The sequence below is a fragment of the Eurosta solidaginis genome, chromosome 3 (genome assembly GCF_040869045.1).
Source record: "Eurosta solidaginis isolate ZX-2024a chromosome 3, ASM4086904v1, whole genome shotgun sequence".
Classification (NCBI taxonomy): Eukaryota; Metazoa; Arthropoda; class Insecta; order Diptera; family Tephritidae; genus Eurosta; species Eurosta solidaginis.
Window position 1 is genome coordinate 62,108,773 of NC_090321.1, and position 18,441 is coordinate 62,127,213.

At 33.9% G+C, this 18,441-nt stretch overlaps 2 protein-coding genes across 3 annotated transcripts in view; both read left to right on the plus strand.

Moving 5' to 3' along the window:
• The window catches only part of GlyT (Glycine transporter), a 421,794-nt gene that overhangs the window by 24,191 nt on the left and 379,162 nt on the right, over positions 1-18,441 (plus strand). The window contains exon 2 of the mRNA XM_067771981.1: positions 12,533-13,082. The gene's annotated coding sequence lies outside the window, so the exon portion shown is untranslated. The remainder of the gene's footprint in view (positions 1-12,532; positions 13,083-18,441) is intronic.
• Positions 200-4,635, plus strand: LOC137246406 (uncharacterized). 2 transcript variants are annotated; one of them, XR_010951470.1, is made up of 2 exons: positions 200-2,033; positions 4,540-4,635. XR_010951470.1 is itself a non-coding variant. In XM_067777502.1 (2 exons), exon 1 carries the CDS (start codon positions 461-463, stop codon positions 1,667-1,669), a length of 1,209 nt encoding a protein of 402 aa, XP_067633603.1. In that variant the 5' UTR covers positions 200-460; the 3' UTR covers positions 1,670-1,674; positions 1,756-2,269. The 2 variants fall into 2 exon arrangements, 1 of the variants encoding a protein (XP_067633603.1); XM_067777502.1 differs by lacking the exon at positions 4,540-4,635 and having other exon boundaries at positions 200-1,674; positions 1,756-2,269.

Here is an 18,441-nt window from a genome sequence, read left to right on the forward strand (position 1 = left end):
CCAGAGTAAATCGTTTTCTGTAATGTTGTTCTTGTTGAAGAATAGTAGCTTTGTCAAAGTTTGGTGAGTGGGAGTTTTCAGTACAGTGGGTCATAAGTGCAGTTTTTTGGTTTGCAGTATGTTGGCAATATTTGTAATCCGATTTGTGTTGCGCTAGTCTACAACAGCTTTACCTCCGAGGATATATGGACTACCAAAACTACATAAGGAAGGAACACCGCTCAGGCCAATCTGTTCGGCCACTGGATCGCCAGCACATAGCCTATGCAAATATATAGCAGATATATTGAAAAACGCAACAGCAAACTCGGCATACAACATTAAAAATACACTTGAGTTTAAAACAAAAATTAAAAACACCTACATTTCTGACAATGAAAAGCTAATATCTTTCGACGTAATTTCCCTGTTTCCCAGCATTCCCACACAATTGGCCCTTGAGATCATAAGAGACAATTGGATGAAAATAGAAGAACACACAAATATACCAAAAAAACTGTTTATGGAAATACTTACGTTTTGCATCGAAGAAAATAGGTATTTCAAATTCAATGATATATTGTATACACAGCTAAAAGGATTGCCGATGGGATCCCCAACATCACCAGTAATTGCCGATATAGTGATGGAAAAACTATTAGAGAACACAACAACGAAATTAGCAAGAGTACCCAGATTACTCACAAAATATGTCGACGATCTATTTGCTATAATACACGAAGATGATGTAAAAAGTACGCTAGACACACTAAACTCTTTCAATAAATATATAAATTTTACAATGGAACTTGAAGAAGACGGAAAACTACCATATCTTGACTCAGTTGTTATTAGAAGCAAAAACGAATTGAAGTTAAAGTGGTATAAGAAATCAACATCAACAGGACGAATCATCAACTTTTACTCAAAGCATCCAAAGACGATGATAATGAATACAGCAATGGGCTGTATAAGAAGAATGTTAGAAATTACGGACGACACTTACCACGAGGAAATTAAAAATGAAATAAAACTTTTGTTAAGAAGAAATGATTTTCCTGAAAACATAATTAAAACACTTTTAAATAAATATCAAGAAGAAAAGAATCAAGAAAAAGAAAAAGAAAAACCGCAGAAAATATTTAAGTCAGTAGCTTATGTGCCAAAATTGTCGGAACGATTGGCCAAATCAGACTGCTACAACAAAGATGAAGTAAAAATAGCCCATAAGCCGATAAATACATTAAAAAACATATATAATCAAACAAAATCAAAAATTCCACATACAGAAAAAAGCAATATAGTTTACGAAATTCCTTGCAATGGAAAAAACAACCAACCATGCCACAGCGTATATATTGGAACAACAAAAGGCAAACTTAAAACTAGACTAGCGCAACACAAATCGGATTACAAATATTGCCAACATACTGCAAACCAAAAAACTGCACTTATGACCCACTGTACTGAAAACTCCCACTCACCAAACTTTGACAAAGCTACTATTCTTCAACAAGAACAACATTACAGAAAACGATTTACTCTGGAAATGCTTCACATTATTAACACACCAACCAGTAAACGAATGAACTATAAAACGGACGTAGATAACTCTGCTAGCTTCTATAGATATTTGTTGACAAACAAACGATCAGTGATAAACTCCACGTCAAGTGATACACACGTGTAAAAAATGTATGTTATAATTTTTTTTAAATTTGTATGTTAGGAAATTTGTTATTTATTTATTTATTTTGTTGTTTTTATGTTTTGTAGTGTTCACCCTGAAGACGATTACCGTGTGTAATCGAAATATATTGGTAATATATAAAAAACCCTTGTGTTTTTATTTCAACTCAGACCTCAAGCCAGCTAGAAAAAAAGTGATTTGTTAACAAAAAGGTCGCCAAAATCAAAATTTATAAAGACGGAAGGCACGCCGTATACATGCAACAATAAAATGGATTATACTCAAATCAAAACCAACAGCAACAACGCCAGAGCATTAATAAATAAATTACAGTATATTTCAAAAAAAGTGGTAAAGCAAAAATGTAATATGAAGTTCCTTTTAAAGTGCAGAAAATCTAAGTTAGTTCCTAATTTTATTAAAAATTCTACAAAATGTAACAGCTTGTTCATATTTGATCGTTATACACAAACAGACATAGACAGAACATTAGATAGACATACATACTGTTTTCACACAAAAATCCTTAGTCTGCTAATAAAACAAAAACACAACATACTAAAAAGACAGCAGCAACAGATGGAACAAACAAAAACAAAACTTAAGAAATATCTAAACGCGGGAGATTTTGAGAAATTACTTCAAAGTGAAACAAAAGTCGCAAAAAAACTCACAACAACTCTAAAGAAACGACAAGAAGCAAAACACGACAAACTGCGTCAAAATGGAAATCATCTCTTTGCTGACAACAATAAAAATGAAGGTTGGTTCGTAAACAAAACGAAAGTCGAGTTTCCATCAGACATACAAACGCTTTTGACAAAAGGTCCAAAATTTGCGCTTCCAATCGAGAATACAAAATTTCCTTTATTCAAATATATAGCTGATGGAGAGAATCTTGTACAAACAATTAAAGTTAAAGAGAAACAAGATGAAGCAAGAACAAAACTCTCATTACTTATAAAAGACCATACAACAACAAATAGGCAAAGTACAATAGATCGTGCAATAACTGATACAGTGGGACGGACTCGGAAATTTCTTAGTAAAAATAAAAACATTCGTATATTAACATCTGACAAAGGCAACAAAACGGTAGCTATGGATATAAGTGACTACAATAAGAAAATGGGCGATATATTAAACGACTTGACAATGTATAGGGTTCAAAGACAGGACCCTACATCGAGACTACAAAGCAAAAATAACAGTCTGGTCGACAAACTTTATAAATTGGATTTAATTTCAAAAATAGAGAAAAATAAATTATCTACAACAACAGCTTTACCTCCGAGGATATATGGACTACCAAAACTTAATAAGGAAGGAACACCGCTCAGGCCAATCTGTTCGGCCACTGGATCGCCAGCACATAGCCTATGCAAATATATAGCAGATATATTGAAAAACGCAACAGCAAACTCGGCATACAACATTAAAAATACACTTGAGTTTAAAACAAAAATTAAAAACACCTACATTTCTGACAATGAAAAGCTAATATCTTTCGACGTAATTTCCCTGTTTCCCAGCATTCCCACACAATTGGCCCTTGAGATTATAAGAGACAATTGGATGAAAATAGAAGAACACACAAATATACCAAAAAAACTGTTTATGGAAATACTTACGTTTTGCATCGAAGAAAATAGGTATTTCAAATTCAATGATATATTGTATACACAGCTAAAAGGATTGCCGATGGGATCCCCAACATCACCAGTAATTGCCTATATAGTGATGGAAAAACTATTAGAGAACACAACAACGAAATTAGCAAGAGTACCCAGATTACTCACAAAATATGTCGACGATCTATTTGCTATAATACACGAAGATGATGTAAAAAGTACGCTAGACACACTAAACTCTTTCAATAAATATATAAATTTTACAATGGAACTTGAAGAAGACGGAAAACTACCATATCTTGACTCAGTTGTTATTAGAAGCAAAAACGAATTGAAGTTAAAGTGGTATAAGAAATCAACATCAACAGGACGAATCATCAACTTTTACTCAAAGCATCCAAAGACGATGATAATGAATACAGCAATGGGCTGTATAAGAAGAATGTTAGAAATTACGGACGACACTTACCACGAGGAAATTAAAAATGAAATAAAACTTTTGTTAAGAAGAAATGATTTTCCTGAAAACATAATTAAAACACTTTTAAATAAATATCAAGAAGAAAAGAATCAAGAAAAAGAAAAAGAAAAACCGCAGAAAATATTTAAGTCAGTAGCTTATGTGCCAAAATTGTCGGAACGATTGGCCAAATCAGACTGCTACAACAAAGATGAAGTAAAAATAGCCCATAAGCCGATAAATACATTAAAAAACATATATAATCAAACAAAATCAAAAATTCCACATACAGAAAAAAGCAATATAGTTTACGAAATTCCTTGCAATGGAAAAAACAACCAACTATGCCACAGCGTATATATTGGAGCAACAAAAGGCAAACTTAAAACTAGACTAGCGCAACACAAATCGGATTACAAATATTGTCAACATACTGCAAACCAAAAAACTGCACTTATGACCCACTGTACTGAAAACTCCCACTCACCAAACTTTGACAAAGCTACTATTCTTCAACAAGAACAACATTACAGAAAACGATTTACTCTGGAAATGCTTCACATTATTAACACACCAACCAGTAAACGAATGAACTATAAAACGGACGTAGATAACTCTGCTAGCTTCTATAGATATTTGTTGACAAACAAACGATCAGTGATAAACTCCACGTCAAGTGATACACACGTGTAAAAAATGTATGTTATAATTTTTTTTAAATTTGTATGTTAGGAAATTTGTTATTTATTTATTTATTTTGTTGTTTTTATGTTTTGTAGTGTTCACCCTGAAGACGATTACCGTGTGTAATCGAAATATATTGGTAATATATAAAAAACCCTTGTGTTTTTATTTCAACTCAGACCTCAAGCCAGCTAGAAAAAAAGTGATTCGTTAACAAAAAGGTCGCCAAAATCAAAAAATATATTTTTTCTTCGTTAAACCGAGATCTATAAACAGCGCCAAAGCTTCTTCGGGAGTGTATATCCTAGGTAGCGCATTCGGTGGCGTGGGAAAGCTGTTTTTGATACTCATCAGTCGCACTGGACTTGCTACCGCAACTGCTTCTGTTATACGAGACTTCACGTTTTCTTCGTCTTTTTTATATTTAATAGCCAGTGCTTCTTAAAGATGAGTCGTGGCCATAGCTTTTGTGGTATCAGACAGCTTCCTTTTCCTTGTGTAGGTAGAACACTCTTCTATGGGTTTTGTTGGTCTCCCTCTAGTTGGATTGGTTGACGTGCTAGGCGTTTCTTCGTCCAAAAAAGTTTTGTCAGCTAGCCACTTTTCATGCTTACTTAGAAATTTTGAATTGTTACGATAGACGTCCTTCCATTTTCTTTCTATCATAATGTATTGTAAACCAATTTTTTCTTTCAGGCCTTCTTCCTTTTCTTTAATGCTTGTTTCACTCGCTAATTCTCTCATAATAGCCTCAACGAAGTCCCGTCTTGACTTTGTAGATTTAAGCACCGCAAATAGTTTCGAGTTTTCTAGATACATATTAGAATTGGCTTCGAGTGTATCTGACTAAATATTAATCTGTGAACTATATTTAAAAATACAATTCACTTTATTTACGTAAACAGAATACTTAGTTCCTTAATCTCCAAAAGACGAATGATAATGTGCATTGTATGATGGATAGCTTTATATAGCTACTCAAATTATTAAAATGAATTTCAGGTATACAATTCGTAACTAAAAAAATGTATGTTGTTAACAAGTTCCAATAACAAAAACGACCTTACGGCCTTACTGAATTATATATACCTGCTCAGGCGCGTATTTATGCCAAAGGTTGCTTAACTTTATTTGATGTAAAAGGTGAAGTTGCAACTGGACGCAGGTAGACTTTACGGATTTAGGTAACTGAATATTTCACAAATAACTACTGTTAATTTAACGGAGCACATATTTTAACAATTTTTTTTCCATCAAAGTTTTAAAAAGGGCCTAAAAATAGGCATTTCGAAAAACAAGTATATCCGCCAACTTTTAACAAACAAAAAAGATTTTTTTTTTTGTTTCAATCCTAAATTAAATTATCTTTAACTGGTATACAAGAAAACGACAACCGGCCGCCTTATTTACTCACAAAACCATTTTAAATACAACGAAAAAGAAGACAAATTTCAAATTTCTCCCAATGTTGAAAATTGGTAAATTTTGAGCGGCTCTACCTGGTAAACTATAATCTTCTGTAAAAAAGTAGTTGTATATTCTTGATCCCTGGAAAATTCTCTATTAGAAACATGTATTAGATTTAGCGAAAGCTTTCATGATTTTTTTGATTTTTGCCATGCTTTAACGGCAGTGGCGCCACTGTGCGTCGTGTGTATATAGCAGGTCGTCACTTCGTGTGTATTCTTGAAACCCGCTCCTTAAGCGAGTGTTTGCTTTATGACTGTGCGATTCCTTTGCGGGTAGAAGTCAGTGATTCTAACTTGTTCGTCTTCTGGAGGTGGATTTCGTGCCTTTTTGCTAAAGATTGACTGTATTTTTGATTTTCTTTGGACTGAACTTGTTTTTAAATATGTGGCTTGTAATGTTCGACTCGGTACGCTTTGGGTTTCTTAGTTTTCTTCGTAAATTTTCGTATGTGCTCTAATTCTAATTTTGCGACCCGTCTGCTCTTAGTAGCTCAGCTGGCTTTCACGTGTTACCTCATATACCCCTTTTTTTCTATTGGATCCTCATCGTTTGTTTGATATTTTTCTTACGTTCCATCCACGTTCTAAATGCAGTCGGGATTTCAAAATTAGCCATTATAATATATCCCTGTCCTCACAACAAACACTCATACACTAATACATGTATATCTACATATACTGACTAGCGAATGAAGGACGCACAAGTAATAATATAGCCAATGTGGATTTATTATATTCAAACAATTTGCCTTGCATTTTTAACACATTTTCTGTCAATATTTTTTCTTTATTTCGTTCCTATTTTTTCCCCCACATTTACTACCATTTGCTCCACTTTTGCATAATTACATATTATTTCGCATTTTCTTATTTCGCAATATTTACATTGTCATGAATAACCATTGTGGGCGGAAAAGTGTTGCACGAGTCTTGAAATCGACTTAAGCAGGATGAAATGGCTGACTATCTGCGTGGGTTTTTGACTTGTTTGACATGCTTGATGATCAGCATATTCTCTCTTAAAATATATATCAAAAGGACATGCAAATGTATATGATTATACCTTTTCCCTACCCCTTCTCTTTTGAGCGTTAACCTTTTTCACGTATTTTTTATCATCTTGTTTACCTTGCTTCTTGAGCTGTTTTGGTTCATCACCTAAGGTGTTTGTGATAACTTCTGATGACTTGATGACTTTGTTATGGATTTGGACAAGCTTAAAGTAAAAATGCTATTCACATGCAATCACTTGCACTGTCAGCCACCGAAATGGAATCGAATGGTGGGTTTGCAAGTGAGTTAAAAAGTTTTTTTTTTTTTTTTAATCCGGGAAAGTCACACAGTAGATCGACATGTTAGAGTTTGAGTGGCGAAAAATAGTCAGATAAAGCTTGTTTTGGCACCTTAAACCTTAAAGTACGTAATTCATCTGAAAAATAAGACAAGACGGTAGATAACCCAAAGTTTAGCAAACATGGTTTCTTTCTACCGTCTCATTTAACTGCCCAAAAAGTTTTGCATAGAAACCATGGATGCTACTAAGAAGTGTTTCGAAATCAATATCTCCGTAGAAGTTGGTCTCCTACATCCAACGTAAGGATCTGTTGAAACTCAGATTTCCTTAAAGGCACTACAATAAACTTGATAAAATCAAAAATCGTTGGCAAGTGTGGAACTTATCGTGCGTCTGAAATACAACTTTACTCCTTGCAGGGCGCTAGACTCAGCAATATCGCAGTGATAAAAATTGCGAATAGAAGGCAAGAAAAGTCTTCAAAATGCATATAAGCCTATCGCAGGCAGAACTCCATACAACCAGCACTGGGTGATCTCACAAGTGAAATCGATCAAAACACTGTTAAAGAATTTAGATAATTACAATGGCTCTGAAGCCCTAATGCCTTTGACAGGGCGAAAAGGAAGAGAAGTCGACTTAGGACTCTAAGGAAACCATACAAAACAACTCAGATTTCTTGGAGCACGTTTTTTCGATACCATTGCTGTGGTATGGAGCATAGATTTTTAGCTGTCATTTAAGTTTTTTTCCTGAAAGTAAGTGCTTTAATTGGCGCTAATGAAGAAATAGAAATTTCTGGTTGGACAGGTACTGAGAATGGTCAAAAGCGTGGACTATTGCTACGCATGCCCTTGCAACCTAACCTTAACGAAGAAGAGTGTAAGATGAGGTTCCTCTCACAAATTGATAAAGTGGGGGCAGAGTATGTGAGTAAGGGTTACTTTCAATGGTCAAAAATTTACCACGCTGTCAAATAAGAGACCCCATACGCCTCCAATCTAAAATCGCTTGTTGGAACCTCTACTTTGTTTTCGTTTTAGTATACGCCTCCGTAGGAAGTAAACTGGTTTCAAAATAGTAGCCTGTGTCAAAATAGGAAGGAACCGTTTTCATAAAGCAACCGGTCTCAAATTAAAAAATGGTTCCAAAAAAAGCAGCTGGTTTCAAAAAAGTATCTAACCGGTTTCGGAAAAGGAACCGGGTTCAAAAAAGTATGTAACCGATTTCAAAAAAGGTACCGGTTTCAAAAAAGTATCTAACCAGTTTCAAAAAAGTAACCGCTCTCAAATTAATAGATTCCAAAAAAAGGCAGCGGGTTTAAAAAAGTAACTCTGTTTTAAATAGTATCTAACCGGTTTCGAAAAAAGAACCGGTAGCAAATAAGTATCTAATCAGTTTCAAAAAAGTAACCGCTTTTAAAAAAGTATCCAACTAGTTTCAAAAAAGTGAACTTTGTCAACACTGGAACTGATTTCAGAATGATCTCATTTTATGATCTTATTTTAAAATAGATTTTAAAATAGGAAAAAATTTCAAAAAAGTGGCCATCTCAAAAAGTAACCGGTTTCGAAAAATTGCCGATCTCAAAATAAGAAACGTTTTCAAAAAGAAGCCGATCTGGTTTACAAAAAGTAACCGGTTTTTAAATAGGAGCCTGTTTCAACATAGGGAATAATTTCAGAAAAGTCCAGTTTTCAAAAAAACACCAGGTTTTTAAAAATAACCGGAATTAAAAGAGTGCCTAACATGGTTTCGAAAAAGTTACCGATTTCAATAAATGGAATCGGTTTCAAAAATTAACCGGTCTCAAAATTAAAACCAGTTCCAAAAAACAGCCGATTTCAAAAAGTAACCGGTTTTAAAAAGGTGTCTAACCGGTTTCTAAAAAGCGTCTAATCGGTTGCAAAAAAGTAGCCTGTGTCCAACGTAGGGACTGATTTCAGAAAAGTTTAAAAAAATAACCGGTTTTAAAAAAGTGCCTAAGCGGTTTCGAAAAAGTTACCGAATTCAAAAAAAGGAATCGGTTTCAAAAATTAACCGGTCTCAAAATTAAAACCAGCTCCAAAAAAGCAGCCGGTTTCAAAAAAGTAACCGGTTTTAAAAATGTGTCTACCCAGTTTCTAAAAAGCATCTAACCGTTTTCAAAAAAGTATATAACTGGCTCAAAAAAAAATAGCCTGTGTTAACGTAGGAACTGAATTCAGAAAATTTACCGATTTCAAAATGGGAACAAATTTCAAAAAAGAGTTAATTTCAAAAGAGTAGCCGGTCTCAAAATAAAAACCGTTTTCAAAAATGTATCTGGTTTCAATAAGAAACCGATCTCAAAGTAAAAAACGGTTTTAAAAAAGTAACCGGTTTTTAAGAAGAAAACGTTTTTTTGTCAGAAAAGGATAGGAACAGGAAACTCCGAAACAAAGAAAGGCTTGAGCGATTTCCTTCACATCTACCACAATAAAAACAAGTAAGGACGGGACTTTCTTCGGCTCTGCCGAATGGGGCTGAACAATAATCTTATACCGTTCGTCATCTCCAAATAATCGGATTTATAAGATAAGAAATATATAGTGAACAGATGTACATACCTAAACGATTTTGAAGATAAATATAAAATAAAAAATGGCAAAAAACCCCCTTATCTGAACGATCGGTTGTATGGGATATATATTATATATAGCTCCGATCGAAATGATTTTTACAGGAAATCTTCTATGATATATTAGAATATATATCACCAAGTTTCACGTTTTTATATTGGGGAGAAATGGCCAAAAAAAGTCTATCTGAACGATCGGTTGTATGGGATGATAAGTATATATCATGGTACAATTACCAGGTAGAAACAGAAGTGAACACGCAACCCTGATGTGAATTTTGTTGTTGCCGAACGTCCATAGAATGTCAATCTTTCTTTCAATTTCTTCTGTCAAAATTGATGTATGAAGAGAAATGACACTTTATTTATTCCGAAAAAAACCACAACTTGTAGCTGTAAAGAAAACGCTTTTTATGAATTCAGGAGAACATTTGTATGCTGAACTACGAGACATAAATTTTAATGAGGTAGGGAAAATACTATCTCGAAATGCGCGTGAATTTAGTGTTCAAATGAATAGGATGCATCGGTGCAGAATATGAAACGATTTGTAGACGCTACCAGCAGAGCAGTTCATATAACCATTGCTGAACTAATTCGTAATAAATTGGACGACTTTGAATTTTCCGATGATCTTACCGCTGAACAATAATTTATGATGTGCGAAGATATATATAAGGTTAGTGCCTATATTGAGGATATGACAGCTAAAAAAGTGTTCTGCGAAATGTTTTACGTTTAATAACAATGCATGTGCTGCGGCTTCCGGATCTAAGAGAAGGTGAATTTTGTAGATATAGATATATCGAGCGTTAAGATTTCTTTCGCAACAGGAGGATAATAATGTTGAATTTGTTATAGCAACAAAACAACAAACATTATAAATAAGCATACTTTTATTGATTGCAAAATAATAAAATATACTAGAACAATATATTTTTTGTTTTGTTTTTATGTAAAATTTTATGTATTAATAGTAATATAAAACTAATAATAATAAAACTAAGAACAACAATACATAAAAATAATATATAATAATATTAATAACGGAGTACGGAACATCGCTACGTGAGCGTTGGGCACTCCCATATTAGTGGCGTAGCAACCGTCTTCCCGTTTGGCGAGAAAAGTGTTCCTTACGTATCTGCTGACCATATCCTATCTGCCAATTCCGCAGGTCATCGTATTGATAACACCACCCAGGGATATATAGCCTAGTAAAATATCCATCTTCCTCGGGGTCAAAGTGCTATCAAATGCGAAGAAATGCCAACCTCACATACCCGTATCGAATCCTGTTTCTTTAACAGCCGAGGTTCTGGCGACCCCAAGTTCCTCATGGATATAGGGGGTGGCAGGGCGGATGGCCTAAGTTTCATGTGGTCTTACGAAATCGTTCCCGAGATGGTCGGGTAGTAAATGGCGCTTGTTACCAGAGCGGACCGGATCTGCATCCGGCAAGGGACCACCAACATCGATAACACTCCCCCAAGGCCATTGGGGAGTGTCCTTATCGCTACAACAACAACAATGACGTAGTTGCTCCCAAAGATGAGCAGAAAATGCAGTATTGTCCTCAAAATCGGTTAATTCCAATTATAAAGATTTGCGTACATGGTAAGCAACAGTGAATTCTTCCTTGTTTTAGTTATTGTTTCGGATTTCTTTGTGTAATCTATTTGGAGTTTCCACACAAAATGTTTTACAAAAACTTATTTCCGTGTAAAAAGGAATCCTATTGTATTAATTAGTAAATTATTTGAAAAAAACTGCAAAATATTAACAGCAGTATAAATAGCCTTTTTGACCATTATTTGCAAAATATTAAATTTTCACAACAAATGTAAATAAACAAAAAATCTAAATAAACGAAAAATTTAAACAAAGTTTGACAATCTATGGCCAGCCTCGAATGAAAAAAAATTTAAAATGCAACTCTGATGCTTTTACCTGGTAATTGTACCATGGTATATACTATATATGTACATATAGCTCGGATCAGAGTGATTTTTTCAGGAAGTCTTCTATGATATATTAGAATAAATGTCAACAAGTTTAACGTTTTTATATTGGAAATTAAGGGATAAATTGCCAAAAATCTTTCTATCTGAACGATCGGTTGTATGGGACATATACTATATATATCTCCGATCAAAGTGATTTTTTCAGAATATCTTCTATAATATATTAGAATATATATCACAGAGTTTCAAGTTTATACTTTCTAAATTGCGACAGGAATGACCAAAATCGTCTTATCTGAACGATCGGTTGTATGGGAGATATATGTTATAGTGCTCCGATCCTACCGGATCCGACAAATGTCTAATATAATACAAAAATACATCTTTGTACCAAATTTCATTGAGATATATCAAAATTTGAGGGACTAGTTTGCGTTCAAACAGACAGACGGACGGACAGACGGACATGGCTATATCAACTCAGTTCGTCGTCCTGATCAATTTGGTATACTTAATCACTTTGCGACTCAGCGTTTGCCGTCTATATTTCTCAACGTTACAAACATCGGACCAAAGTTAATATACCATTTCATGTTCATGAAAGGTATAAAAACTGTTTTGAAATATATGTAAGCCTAAAATTTCTAGGCCACTGAACTGTAAATCTTAAAAACAAGTTAACTCTATCATTCTAGTTGTGTTATAGTCATATCATTTTCAGAAAAAAAAAATTATTATTTTCAACATCCAACTAATTTTCAGAATGTCATTTGCAAAGCAGAAACAGCAACGCAAACTAAAATATAAACAAAAAACAAAGTGATTTGAAAAACAATGCCAGCAAATACATTCATTAACTATAAGTTAAAACAAAAGACCAAAACAAAACTTAATTAAATCAAAAGCAATTATCTTGCAAACAGAAAAGGTCCGATGTTGGCACTCAATTCATCAACAAAATACTAATTACACAAACAAAGTCAACAATATATGAAACATTGTTGTTGTTTGTAATATACATAGAAGCATAACGACCGAAGGATATGCAAACATTTTGTAATAAACAACAAAAAACAGATATAAAAATAAATTGATTTCAATTAAAAGCAAGTTAAAATAATGTTCAGTTAAATTAACTACAAACAAACAAAAGTATACGCGAACGACGCTCAATTTCAATAGAAGAGAGTTAGCCATAAATAAAGTTTTTACATTTTCTTAAATGAGCTGCAAAGAATTATAATTTGAGCTTGACTGTTGTTAAATTCCTGGAAGAATGCGTTACGCAACAAAACGGTGAATTGTTTATAAGGTAAGTGAATGAAAGGTTTTGATTTTTTAGTCGTAAATCCCTAAGTGATTGGTCCTAAAAAACTCATAATATTTGCCAAGTCGTCACCATCAGTCTTTATGAGATCTTTGTTGACCGGCTAGTTCAACACTACCTAATAAGTCGAGCAAATACTCTTGAAACAGTCACTAAAAGATCCCGAAATTATAGCGCACGCAATCGCGAAAAAGTTCGGAGATAAACCCGTGGTGATCCATAGAAGCAAGGATGTATTCGATTTTTTCTAGAAAAAAAAATATGGGCCCAATACTCCGCTGAAACACATTTTTACGAAATGATCAGAAAATTGTAAAATATTCCATAGTAATCTTTCCGATATGATTCTCGAACAGCCTCGAAATTACTCCAAAAACATACACGAAACAATTATGATTTATTTTCTTTTTTGGTCGTTAGTATATACTGTTGTTGTTATTGTTGAGCTCAAGGCCGGATTAAATAAAGCACTTTTATTTTTTTTTTTTTTTTACTTAATTTAATTTCGACCTCAGTCTGAAGTCATCATCAGGACTGCAACAAACAATACGTATTTATAACAAAAATATGTACCTAAAAACATTAATTAACATATATCATATCAACACAACTTACATCTTAAGCTGCACTTGCAAGACTAACATTTAACAAAACAATTATAAAATGAAACAGCGATTGATAATCTAAACAGAGGGTATAAACAAATGAAAGAACCGTAATTGTAAACAAAAAACTTTCAAAACAACAAAGTAATAGACGGCGAATACATAAATGCGTGGTCATCTCAGCATTACAATTAATTAAAAAATTAGTCACGAATGTTTGTTGTTCCTAATTAGGTTGCGGTAGACATGTGAGCAATTCGCGATGTCCGTTTTAAAATTCATCCTCTTATCATTAGGGGTGTCCATTTCTAACATGAAACGTTTATTATAATTTCTCTCCTCTTCTAAAATAGCGACATTGTAAAAAGTCCTGGTAATGTCTTGTATCTTGGCAGTGTGAAGTTAAAGCTGTTTTGTTGTCCGCAAAATTGTTCCTTAATTTTATGCTAGATTTGTGTGCGGATATCCTTGTCTTGAGTTTTGTTTTTGTAGTACCCACATATACTTTCTCGCATATGTGGGACCCGTCACCATTGCAAGGAATCTTGTATACAATATCCGATTTTTCCTGTGTTGAAATTTTATAGTTTAGGTTACTGAAAATTTTCCGTAGTATGTTGTCATAGGTGAAAGCTAACCGCACGTTTTCTTTATCATACATGTTCGAATATCTTATTCTTTCTGATAATCTCGGGACATATGTTGCAGACTTGTATATCTTGACGTTTTAGCTTCTCTATTAACGCCATCACTGGGTGGGGAATAATAATCGCGAATTATTTTCTTGGTTAGCTCTGTGGGAAAGTTGTTGTTTTCCAAGATATTTTTAATAATTATAATGTTTTTCTCATGGTAAATATTGTCGCTGACGGACAATACTCGTCTCACAAAATTATTAGCAGTGTTCAAAATAAGTCTTTTTTCATGTTGTGAGTAGAAATGTATGAGCCTGCCCGAGGCTGTTGGTTTTTGGCACCAATATATGGTTAAGAAATTATTCCTCCTGATGACCAATGTATCCAAGAATGGTAATTTCCCGTCTTTTTCCATTTCCACTGAGAATTTGATGGATCTGTGATATCCGTTGAGTGTGTTCAGCATTATGTTCGTATCTTCCGTTCTTATTATAGCGAATACGTCGTCCAAATACTTTGTTTGTAATCGTGGTTTGTTAACCGATTCAGTCTCAAATCTGGTTAAAGTTCTTCTATCACGATATCCGCTATTACAGAGCTTAACAACGGTCAATAAAAGTTCTTTTGCCATGGACTCGTGTTCTTTTATCTGGTCCCATTTGGAATATATTATATCAATGGACAAATCTACTGGGATACTGGGAAACAAGGAAGCAACATCGAACGACACTAAATACTCATCATCATATACATAAGTATCCTTAATCCTTTTCTTGAAGTCCATCGCGTATTTTACATTATACTTGGATTTTAAAATTTGGACAACGAATTTACGCAGACTATAGGACGGAAAATTGACAGACGAACAAATAGGTCTAAGCGGAATGTCTGCCTTGTGGATTTTGGGCAGCCCATAAATTCGGGGCGGGTTTGCTGTTTTACAATTAAGACGGAATTTTTCTTCTAGTACGATGGATTTGCTGTTGTACAGTTGTTCTACTATTTCATTATTTTTTTGTTGTAGCCTACTGGTGGGGTCGCGCTTTAACACTCTGTATGTGGAAATATCATTCACGATCGTCTGCATCTTTTTGTCATATTCTAACTTATCCATCACTACTGTAACGTTTCCCTTGTCTACGTTGAGGATTAATAGTTGTTCATTCTTTCTTAAAACTTGTTTGGTAGAGCACAAGGTGTCCTTTGTAAATCTATCTCTAACCGAAGTTGTCGTCATGTTTAAGTGATTTTGCAGATGTGCCGTCAGGTTGTTTCTTTCAATTTCTTGTTTCTCTTTTTCTTTAATTGTCTGTATGTAATTTTTTCCGTCAGCTATCAGTGGAATTTCACTCACTTATGTTGGCAACGCATGTTTAGGTCCTAGAGAAAGGAGCCATTGAATGTTTTTAGGTATCTGTGTGTTGGTCGTGTTGGAAATCCATTCTGGTATCATCCTAATATTCAATATTTGTTCTTGTTTTCGTTTAAGATCCTCATATTTGTTAACGTGTGACGTTTTCATGTTCGTTTTGAGTTTGTTCGTCAACAGTTGTTCGCTTTTGAAGAATGCTGTGGAGTCGTATGTGTTGATGTATTGTGTTATTTCTGTTCTAAATCTATTTACCTTATTTCCTTTTTGACGCATAAGTTCGTGCTTTAATGCTATAATAATATTTAGAAGTTTCCACTTGATCTCTTCTATGTATGTATTCGCGATGTTTAAAAGTTTTATTGGTATTTTGCTGTTGTTGTTGATAATGTAAGTAATGTTTTTGGTCGCATTGCTGATAAATTTCGGTGTAATTCCGTTTATCCTACACCTCTCCATAAACAACGTAGACTCTGAAAGTCTTGTGGTCTGATGTGTAGTGCGTTGGTATTGTTTTACTCGTTTTCGGGCTTTGCTGTCATAACCTTTCTTGATGTTTTTGTAGACGTTGGTGACGTCTTCAACTTCTCGGTGTGCTCTCCGGTTTTCCATGATTTATTTTCTTTTTAGGCCGTTAGTATATACTGTTGTTGTTATTGTTCAGCTTAAGGCCGGATTAAATAAAACACTTTTATATTTTTTTTATTTTTTGTTTACAATTACGGTTCTTTCATTTGTTTATACTCTCTGTTTAGATTATCAATCGCTGTTTCATTTTATAATTGTTTTGTTAAATGTTAGTCTTGCAAGTGCAGCTTAAGATGTAAGTTATGTTGATATGATATTTGTTAATTAATGTTTTTAGGTACATATTTTTGTTATAAATACGTACTGTTTTTTGCAGTCCTGATGATGACTTCAGACTGAAGTCGAAATTTAATTAAATAAAAACAAAATAAAAGTGTTTTATTTAATCCGGCCTTGAGCCCAACAATAACAACAACGAAACAATTATGAAATAGTCACAAAAGCGCCCCAATATAATTCCAAAAATAATCCGAAAATAATACCGAAATAGCTCCGCAACAACTCGGAGAAAACCATGAAGTTAACCGAAAATGGTCTCGGAATAATATGGAAACAGTCCCGCAACGATCCTAAAATTATTCTGTAAGTAACCTGAAAACTGAAAACTTTTCCAAAGTTGTTTAAGCCAAAACCTATATGAATTAAGAACCACCATATAAATATGTATTATAAATGAGAAAGTGGGGATGCTTCGATGTCGGCATGACCAGTTGTTGCTCAATCACAACAGAATAGCTGAACCTCTCTTGCTGAAACTTGGCTTACAGATAGCTAATGGCCAACAAGGATCTACTGGGCATATTTTGTTTTATAGGTTGTAGCGTCTTCAAATTATCCCGAAATAATCCCACAATAATCCTGAAATGGACTCGTAGTGATGACAAAACAGACTTTAAATTATTCTGAAATTGCATCAAAAATCCCGAAAAGTTCCTTAAATAATACCGAAACAGTTCCGAACTTATCCCGGAACGGCCCTAAAATAGTCTTCAACATAGTTCCGGAATTAGTACATATACTGAGAAATTTTCGTTGTGATCCTCAAAACAGTCACGAAATAATCCTGAAACAGCCCCAAATAATCATAAAATCATGCCGGATATGACACTGTGCACTTTTCTAAGATTGCTGTGACCTCTAACTATATGACGCACATACCAAATTTCACTGGTAAAAGGTTAACACATTCGCAGATATGTTGATTTATAAAAAGGATCCAGAGCTTACAGGGATGGGAGCGTGCCACTGTATACTTTTCAAAACTGCTTTGAAATCTATTTTCGTGCCTCATTTACCAAATACTGTAGGCCCAGGACAAACAAGCACAGCGAGATGGGGTTCCTAAGAGGGACTGCAGATATGAACCAAATATTATTGGTCAAAGGCAGTTAAAGTTAGCGCAATTTAAGACACTGTTCCAGAGAAATTAAATTAAATTGAATTAAATAAAAACAAAATAAAATAAAAGTACCGAAAATCTGTGATAACAAAAAAAATGTAGAATTAAGGTTAGTTACCATATTTTGTAAGTTTTGCTAAAATTATTCATGTAAGATTTTTGTCTACTTAATAAAACACAATTGATTGAAATTTAAATAAAATAAAATTATATGAATTATACAAAAAACAAGTGAAAATAAAGTAAAACAAAATAAAATAAAAAAATAATAATAAATGTAAAGCGCCATAATAATAATACCCAACGGATTAATACCCTCCAAAGCCCGCCTGACCGGCGCGAGGGCCTCATCCGCATGACGCACGGATTTGTTATTGCCGAGTTGTTGATAGGCAGAGGTTTGTTAAGCGTCGAGATCTAAAACTGCTCAGCTGCAGAATAAAAATCATCACCTGAGTGCTATACATAACAGTTAGAAATTATACATATACATACTACATTGTTAAATAAGTGAACATTTGTAATTAATTTGATTTTTTTTTTGTTTAGAGTTAAGATAGGATGAGACAGTTTTCTTTATGGCAAAAAGTGAATCAGTTATATCAAATGAATTAGAATGAGTGTTAAAATCATGACACAAACACCGAAAATTTTCATTTAATTCGAAATGAGTTCTCCACTGCCTCTAAAGAAGAGGTTTGTAATGTCTTGACACCCGTTATGGGACGTCAAAGTTTACTTCGTTCAA